We start from the raw sequence: 9,738 nt of genomic DNA, 5'->3' as shown, positions 1-9,738 counted from the left end.
ATCTCGTAAAAACATCTACACGCAACCAACCTTCTAGGACAAAGAGTGAGGAAATTTAGACTTCGTTTTCAAGGTTTGTCAAGAACCCATACCTCTATATCCGATTATTTCCGAGAGCACTTGAACGTCACATCATCTACTACTGAATGGTTTTCCCTTGTGCCCAATATGGCGGACTTTGCTGGCTCAGATTGAGGGGGGAAAAAAATCCACCATCTGGCCCTGAAACAAACAGATAAAGCTGCTTTCTTTTTTTTCATTGAATCGGTGAATTAAAATTAAATTAAAATATTTGCAAGTTTTATCATTAAAGACGTACATATCGACGTCATATCGTCCCTTTTAACCTATGAACCTCAATCACAATGGGCAAGCATCTGGCGCCCTCTAGGTCAAATAAAGGATAAATGATACATTCTTTACTTCTATTACCAGTAAATACCAATACACGCCTGAAGTTAACAATAGGTGTTCGAAAAATATATTGAACTTCTTGACGTTTAAGTTCATATAACATTTAGAAAAGAATATAGTGGGGCAGTGGTTTGTTTGCTATGGGCTGCAAAGTGATAATAAAAAGGCAGAATAAGAGAGTGGGATGCACATAAAAACAACTTTTATCAGCCAAAACGATAGCTTGCCATTGCATTGCCATTTGACTGCAGGAGGAAAATGTGTGAGAGCGCCTGCTACAGAGATGTTTGAAGTGATTTGCTGACCCCTACTGACTCTGAATGCACTGTGCGCAGGCGGCTCCGATGTTCCCTGAAGGGAGGTCTCCTGAAAAGAGAAGAGGCTACACACACACACACACACACACACACACACACACACACACACACACACACACACACACACACACACACACACACACACACACACACACACACACACACACACACACGGGAAGAAGGGTCTGAGGGAAGAAGATAAAAATGATGTGTCACAAATGAAGAAAAATTAAGACTGCCAAAATAAAACGACACAATGAAGTCATAAACATACACACATTTGAATGTTTGCTCTCGACACGTATTCTGATTAATTGTACAACCAAAAAAGACCATAATCTAAATAAAGTGTTCCAGTATAGTCAATGTTTATGTATTCTTTCAACTAGGTTTTTTTTAAAGGCCTCTATTGCTTCATATTGGTTGAAAAATTTGACTATATCTATTTTTTTTTAGACATTTTCTTCGTTTATGTAGGCCGATTGATGTGGTTGCATCTTTAGGTCTCTAACGTCAAACACTCTCAGATTTTCAGAAGGAGGTTATGACTCTTGCCAAAAGTCATAAATGCAATGGTGCTACGTTTTAATGAGTGAAAACCAGACAGACTGGGAACCACTGCCTATTTTAAAACTATGAACTACTAACTAAATCCAAAGGATGTAATGAGATGACTTGAAATAAAATTAAAATGTCCCAATACAGCACAATAACTTCCCCTTCAGTCAAATGTTCTAAAATAGAAACACACATGCTAGTTATGAATAAAAAACAAGTAACTAACAAAGAGCAAATTCTATGACTAGGCCAACTCTATGTTCGCAAAAGAGCTGATTTATTAAAGGTCATAGACAGAAATATATATATTTAGAGTAAAATACATTCTCATCAGAATGACAACCCCTGGAGGGAAGAAGGGAGAAAAAAAAAGATTTCTAGTGCTGTAGAAACACATCTGTTTTTGCTTCTGGTTGTTTGGCTGGTGACCACTAAAAATGTGAGAGTATTCCCTCACCTATCCCCCCCATGTGCAAGAAGAATGAACATGCGTTTTCCTTCTCTCCTCATGATGGCGCTATGTGTTCATCCTACTGAGCTGCATCTCCACCTGCTGTAACAGGCCTGATATCTGCTGTCTGCTCCAGTTAACCCATATGGGCTTTAAGTTGTTCTCTTCCTAGCACAAGAAAGAGGAGAAGAAAGAAGTTGTGGATAGCCCCCCTCGTCCCCTCCTGCAATGACTGGCCCTGTTCGTCATATTGCGTCAGAGTAAACAAAAACGCTGACGTGGATCTCTCGCCTCTTTGGCAAACTCTTGACATGGAAGATGAGCTATAGGACTGATTCAGTGTTGTACAGCGATATGACCTCGTGTTGATGACTGTGACAAGGCCCTTATAGGATTACAAAATTAGATTCTTACACAGGCGTACGCCTTTATATTATAAAACTCGTAATCTGCATGACATGTTCTGCTGTAAAACATCAGTTTTATGAGAAATTAAAAGAAACGCTTGGATTATATTGAGCTTCGATTTTTTTTAACAAAATAATAAGACAAACATTACAGAAAAGTTGAAAGTAGACCTACATGTTGAAAAAGAAAATCTCGAAATTAGACTTTATCGACCCGGGGTGAGGCGAAGGAAAAAAGGCCCCAATGTTCCTCATAGGTGAATGCCACATTCTGCATGTAGCCCATCACTTAGAGACTTTCCTCTTGTTTATTTCGTTTGAACGCATCAATCAGTACATTATCACATTAAAAAGATCATCAGAATAACGTCTGCGAGAATGCGTGAATCGTTTAAAAAAGCCACGTAGGCTCTATGACAGCTCTCTGAAGCGGCATCCTGCGTCACCAGTCAGCGTTCAAATCACATTACGTGCCTCGTTTCTTTCAACTATCCAACAGATCTGCAGAGAGAGGCCTGAGCGCTGTCATTGCACGGCCATTAAAGCCGATATCAATCAAGTGAGCAATTATTGGAAGTGATTAGGAAAAGAAAAGTTACTGTAAATACAAGAAAAGCCGCAACTCGAGAGTGTTCATTTCAGCACCGGACAGCTCCCGAGTCCCCAGAGGCCTTCAACTTGGTCATCGGAAGCCTGATCTCTCCCCCCCCCCCCCCCCCCCCCCAACCACCACATACACTGATACACACCCTTTACTTCCATTAAAATCCTCGAGTCACACGAAACCACCACAGTCAAGGGAGGATGGTCATTTCCCAGCTCAGTCATGATCATAAAAGCCTAATTGGACTTATTGATGACGCGTGTGTGTGTGTGTGTGTGTGTGTGTGTGTGTGTTGGGGGGGGGGCATGTGGTCTCGGTTTTGGTGTGGGACAAATTGATTTGTGTCGGCAGTCACAAAATCCGGTGATTAATCCATGAGTGCATTCACAACTATCTCTTTTCACTTTTTTTTTTTTTTTGTTTTAAAAAAGTTTAGAGGTAAACTTCCATTTTGGGGGGGGGGGGGGGGGGGGGCTTGACGGATGCATCGATGAGGAAGGAACTGTACTTTTATATTCCGGGAGGCAGACTTGATGACGTCTATAGCATCCTTAATGTGACTTATTGGAGGGAGGAGGAGGTGGAGGGGAGGTGAGGAGTAGAGGGAGGAGGAGGAGAGGGTGGGTGGGTGGGGGGGCAAGGCTTACGATGCATGGATAAAAATCCAAGGCAATCACAGCGCAGGACAAAAAAGTTTAGAGCACCGATATGTAGACGAGGACACGGCGCACTTTTCCTCCTGAGTTTTTTGTTCCGGCTGCTTGAGTCTTATTATCTGTGTATAAAAAGTGAGAGAGGCGGCTGCACGGAGGGCAACACAAGGAGACGACGGAGGCGCTTCAGCCAGGAAAGAAGTGCCGTGAGAAAGATACCGTCTCCCTCTTTTCACACAGGCATACACTCACTAGCAGCACAGCCGCGCCCGGATCACATCCTCCAGCACAGCACTCCGCGCTCTCCCTGCTCCCCTGCTATAGGTACGTGCTTTATCCACGGATTCTCTTAAAACTCGTCGAGATTCTTGAATGGAGAACGAGATAAAGTAATGGAAAATATTCTCCTTTTTTTTTTTTTTTTGCATTGCATGGAGGTCTGCTGGGTTTGGTTACTTTGGCGCTGCATGCAAAGGATTCTCTGCTAATATTTAAACTTTTACGAAATGGGATTTTTCTAAAAACACGAGAGAAATCTACACTGGAAGCTTTGTTTAATCAGTTCCTTTTTTTTTCAATCCAGCTTTGTAGTTTGTAGTGAGAGAAGTAAGCACAGCGTATGAATTAGACAGAACAAAGAGCGAGCATGTTGTTCCTGGGAGTAACTAACATGTGTCATGTTTCTCTTTCATGTTCTAACAGCATGGCCAGTTCGAGCAAATCGACTTTAATCTTGCTCATCTACGGAATCTTAATGCACTACAGCGTCTTCTGCACACCTCTCGGACTAAGTTACCCTAAGATTAGGTAGGTGGGAGCGCTTTACATGTATCATTGTACTCTGATTTAAATAGACTTTTTTTATTACTCGATGATAAATGCTTCTGCAAATCATTTGTGTTCATAGTGGTACTGCATTTTGATTTTCCCCCCCCCAGAAAGTATTATTTAAAAAATTGGATCTGGTTATTTTATTTCAAATGAGTGTGCGTAATTGCGCACGAAAATGTGCGCGTCATTTTAAATCATTGAATTTGGCGAGGGAAAAGGTAATTACGTGTTTTCAAAAATGCATAAATGCTTGTGTGGAAAATTGCATTTGAAATTGCGTAGAGGTATCTGTCCGGTGGGACGTTACACAGAACTCCCCTTATTAAAAATGAGAGCGCAGTCGTTGCAATGGATAGCCCTCGGGATGACGGTGGACTGGCGTCACCAAGGAGAGGCGAGGCAAAACCGAATAGAGCTCTACCCATTTAAGATTTATCTTTTTCCCCCCCCCTCTCTCTCCCTCCCTCTCCGTGTAAAGCATATCCATAATTTTGGGCGTGGTTCTTATTGATTCTAAATTTTTCTCCGCTAATTGCAGTATTCTTTTTTTAATCCAATTTTTGGCCCCATGCCTGCATCGAATGTGATCATTTTCACACCCATTGTTTCCCAGTCCTTAATAATTAATGAGGCTGTACGTTAAGGGAAGCAGCATCAAGTTGGAATAAAAGACAGATTTCCCGATCAATTTTTTTTTAAAGAAACAAAAAAACAAGCTTAACGTATTTAATGAATATAAGGTTATTATTTATTGTGCTCAATTTTTTTTAATTCGTTAAAAAAAAAAAAAAAAATCATTACATTTTTATTTTCGTTTTCCTCCCATATCTCCAATGCATCTATAACCTCCCACTGATTTTAGAAACGGACGCAGACATTTTGGCATTCTTTCACTCGGGCTCGTGCACAGATCAGATTTGTGATCAATGCGCTGTCTCCTCTTTTTCCCTGCAGACTTGATAACGACGCCTTCGATGAAGATGGGAACTCATTATCCGACATGGGGTTTGATAGCGATCAGATTGCTATACGAAGCCCTCCATCCTTAAACGACGACGCGTACACCCTCTACTACCCGCCCGAAAAGAGGTAAATGTGCCTTTATCAGATCACTGGATAATGACTGCGATAATGTTTGCTTGCTTTGTTTTATCCCAGAGTTTCTCATGTTATTTGTTCTGTGTTATTTTCATGCCGAGTAGCCTAAAATGTTGCATCAAATACTGGTAATAATCCATTTAAAAACGGATAAATGTTTGCAAGAAAAGGCTTGCACCTGATGTGATTCTGGTGCTACGGGAGGGTGGAGGGGAACATTTTAGGCTACTTTTGATCATTGTGTCTGCGCTTTTTTTTTAGTCACTGATGATCTATGTGTTTTGGCGTTTTATCATCTCAGAGCAGAAAGGCATGCTGAGGAAGAATTAGATAGAGCCTTGAGGGAGATCCTGGGTCAGTTAACAGCGAGACATTATCTGCATTCTCTGATGACAATTCGTGCAGGGTAAGGGCATTTCTTTTACGCGTTCACCTGCAGTCATCATCATCTGTTTCATGTCACGGCTGCTGCATCGCTGTCTTATCATTTCATGTGAGTGAATCATTTATTTTTTATTTTTTTCATCCTTCGTTATATAAATAATAACCGTCTGGCATTTTTCATGGTTTGTGTTTTTGTTGTGGCGTGGCTCTGCGTTCATAACTGTGTTCCCCTAGGGACAAGAAGGTCTGAGACTAATATACACTGCGATTTATATGTGGTCAATCTATAAATGGATTTATTTTCTTGCGCTAATGAGGAATCATGCGTCAGAATATGCAATGGGCTGCAAGATGAATAATTTATACGTTTTATAAAACGCTTAAATCACAGTTTTTTGTTACACTGTCTTGCTTGTTGCATATTTTTAAACGAAATATTAACGCGTAAAAGGCCAACAAAAAGCAGTTTAATACATTTTTAGGCACTTTGCATCAAGGCAAAATGAAAAGATTAATTAAAGTCACAATTTAAAAAGAGCATAAATATGTGGAGAAATGGAATTTTGCAGTTTTAACTTGTGTTTTTTGTTTGTTGTTTTTTTTATTTTTACAGTGAAGACACCAGTATGGAGGAAGAGTCAGAGCCCCTATCCAAAAGACATTCAGATGGGATCTTCACCGACAGCTACAGCCGCTATAGAAAGCAGAAGGCGGTGCAGAAATACCTGGCAGCGGTGCTGGGAAGAAGGTACAGACAGAGAGTTAGGAACAAAGGACGCCGGCTCGCCTATTTGTAGCGTCGTCAAAGCGCCCAAACTGCCCTCCTGTGTAAATACATCCAGTCGTTAAATCAAAGTCATTCAGATATATCTGACCAACCAGTGGATTGCGCCTGTGTTCTTTCAACATGTATTTATGTATGAAGTAAAGCCATTAAAATGAATATTTTAATAATAATATCGTTTTTTTTTCTTTTTGTACAAAAGCACTTGATACCACACAGTTATACTTTGTGGACCAATATTTTATTTTCATGTTAGGATGTTGAAATCAAAAACAAACAAAAAAAAAAAAAGAAAAAGAAATAAATCAGAAAAAGATAGTTGTGCACCTTCAACGTTATGCGCTTGAAATCTTTAAAAAGTCATCTACATATGCAGAAAATAAATTTTAAAAAGACAATCAAAGTATTGAATGTTATACTTATTTTTGTAACCAACGTTCTATTTTTTTAGTGTTGTTTGTTTTCACAAAAAAAGAAGAGAAAAAACAGGCCCAAAGAAGCAGTGAGCATGCTCTGTGAGGCATATCCAGCTTATCCCTAAATGATAGATGTTTTGCCCTTGTCCACCCTCCTTCTCCTCCTCCTCCTCCTCCTGGCTCCCTTTAATGGGAGCTCTGTGGGTTTGTAGGGCTTGCTGCCCCCTCCAGGGGAATCCGGATGGCTTTTGTTGCACAGCCTCTTATTTGACGGATAACTGATTGACTTGCACAGTGATTGGTGTAACTGGTGGTTAAAAAGAAAATCCAATTCTCTTTTTAAACACAAATTAATCGCAGGCTTTTTCCAAGGGCGTCACATTGCCTTTACAAAACAGAGAGGAAGCACTCAAGTTGCTGTTAGGAGTATGCGGCGAACACTGCTTGCTCACTTGCCTCAAAGTCATTTTACTGCAGGAGATTAATCATACTCGTGTAAAGAATGTTCCATATGTGTGTGTGTGTGTGTGTTATGTACAGTTAAGAAATTACACAGTGCACATCTCAATGTTGTCAGACAACAGGATTATTATATGGAAGAATGTGCTCCAACTGTTGTGCTTGGGAGGCTTTACAGAAACTCAGAAAGGACCCAGACCATGTAAGATGCGGGAAACGAAGCATTTTATTGTGAAGAGGTGAAGAGGAAAGGTAGCATCAGAGTTAGGATTAGTGTGTCATATTTATCGGTGCATGTGGAGACTGACATCTGGACCAATTTTTTGCTCAGAAACTGCATGCCATCGTGCTTTCTTTTGGATTGTGCTACTTGGGAGGTAGGCTGCGCCAGGCCTATTTCAACACCACTCCCCTCCTCCTCAGATGTGTTGGGAATGTGAAAAAGGAGGGCTAGAGGTGGTGGAAACTGGTACTGCACTGACTTGTTGATTTTGTTTTTCTTTCTACCTCTCCTGCTGCTGTCATGTGGATGTAATAAGACGAGACACTGGACCCCCCTTTTTCTTTTTGCCTTTGTCCTGGTGTTTTTCCTTTCTTTTACGAGATGTTTTGCTTCTAGACTACTGTGCTAAATTGTTGATTTTAGTGCTGTGGTTCTTTGTACCAACAAAGCTGATACGTGTTAGGTGTATACTGAGGTGTGTGCAGCAAGGATGTGACAAAGAGATGAGACGATTGTCAGGTGATAGAGTGAGGAAGCGAAGAAATATTAGAGTGAGTGTGTGTAAGAGAAAAAGCTGTTACATAAGAGGAAGGTCTGAGAGAGGTGCAATACAGGGACAAACAGAGTGGGATCAGGGTCAATGAGTCTGATAGGGCATATCAGATGTTGAATTCCCTTCCTTTTGTTTTGTCAGAACGACATTAAGTGTGCGTGTGAAGCTTGACGAGGCCACACAGATCACAGAGCCCAACCACCTCAGATTAAAACGGAGGTGAATTAAAGCCAGTGTAGTCTAAGGTATTTATTCAATATTATGCAAATGCAGCTTTAAACACCCCTGCAATCCAATCTGTGGCCTGCGTTCCCACGTAGAAACTATCAATACACTCTTCAATTTGGCTTTCAGGCTTTGTGTGAATGTGTAGATGTTTGCACCGTAGTTTGTGAGCGTGCATGTGTGTGTGTGTGTGTGTGTGTGTGTGTGTGTGTGTGTGTGTGTGTGTGTGCATTGAACGTCTGTCTGTGTGAATGAGCGACTGTCTGAACGCGCATGAGGAGGTGGAAACAGCTTTTGGCTTTGGTGCCTTGCTTTGACGTGAGAAAAAAAAAAAACCGAGATAAAATTCGCCACAAGTGACAGATGGCAATTTTTAGTGGCCCTACAATGCTGCAGTCCATTAGCTTACATTGAAACTTCCTTTTCTTTTTAAGTCTGTTTAATTGCTCGGCTTAGTCTGCCCCGAGAGTAGTAGAATTAGACGTTCTTTGTAAAGCATGGCCAACGATTCATGGAGTTCAAAAATAAAATCAAATAATAAAAAAAAAAAAAAAAAAAAAAAAAGAGTAGAATGTATTTGTTGATGGAGCAAGCAACATGTGTGTGTAAGTGTGTGTGTGTGTGTGCGTGTGCGCATGGGTTTCGGGGTGTTCAGTGTCCGTGCGAGTTGTGAACAATGACCAGTGATTGTTCCTGTCGATTATGAGGTGTTGTTAATTTGATATTGGTCAGTAATTTATTATTAATCAGAAAAACCCCTAACATATTCTGTGCATCACTATGTAGGATTAAAGGGTTTGAGACCATGACTGCGATGTTGTTCAGATCATAAAAAAATGCCTGTTGTTGATATTTCTGAAAGCGCCAAACGCCTTACTTCAATGTTTAATCTCTTATCTATCTGAAAACTATGTGTTTGAAAAGTGAACCTTAGTACAAGTGACATCGTTATCCACACAGTCCTTCTATGGGGTTTTACGTTTCTCAATGTCATGAAAGTGTTGTAAGATTTGTATGAATAAATTTTTGTAAACAACAACATTTTCTAATCAATGTCTAATCCTTGATTACTTTTTAAGATGATACACGTGTTGTGGAGAAAAAAAAAGGGAAGTAGAGAGCAACTTGTGGCCTCGTCACAGATCTAGATGGCAGCCTGGTTTCGCAGCTTACATAAGAATCAAGATTAATAATAGCTTTATTAAAGCTGAGTGTACATGAATATGAGGTTTACAATTTGTGTCAAAGCAGGGACAGCAAACAGGTTAGACATCCTGCAGCAAAACAAAATGATTTAGACTTTTTTTCTATAGGTTTATGTTGCCCTGAAGTCTCGTCAACTCAAACTTATCTCTTCAAAG

General features: G+C 40.4%; 1 protein-coding gene across 2 annotated transcripts; it reads left to right on the top strand.

Annotated features, from left to right (window-relative positions):
• Window positions 1–3,420: 3,420 nt before the first annotated feature.
• adcyap1b (adenylate cyclase activating polypeptide 1b) lies at window positions 3,421–9,416 on the top strand. Of its 2 annotated transcripts, XM_061045048.1 has the most exons (5): window positions 3,422–3,728; window positions 4,107–4,211; window positions 5,190–5,324; window positions 5,635–5,739; window positions 6,331–9,416. In XM_061045048.1, exons 2-5 carry the CDS (start codon window positions 4,108–4,110, stop codon window positions 6,512–6,514), a joined length of 528 nt encoding a protein of 175 aa, XP_060901031.1. In that variant the 5' UTR covers window positions 3,422–3,728; window position 4,107; the 3' UTR covers window positions 6,515–9,416. The 2 variants fall into 2 exon arrangements, with proteins under 2 accessions (XP_060901032.1, XP_060901031.1); XM_061045049.1 differs by lacking the exon at window positions 5,635–5,739 and having other exon boundaries at window positions 3,421–3,728.
• The last annotated feature ends 322 nt before the right edge of the window (window positions 9,417–9,738 follow it).

Source organism: Labrus mixtus, chromosome 8, assembly GCF_963584025.1.
Source record: "Labrus mixtus chromosome 8, fLabMix1.1, whole genome shotgun sequence".
NCBI classification, from domain to species: Eukaryota; Metazoa; Chordata; class Actinopteri; order Labriformes; family Labridae; genus Labrus; species Labrus mixtus.
Note: the sequence above shows the minus strand (reverse complement) of the source record. Positions and strands in the feature narration are given on the sequence as shown.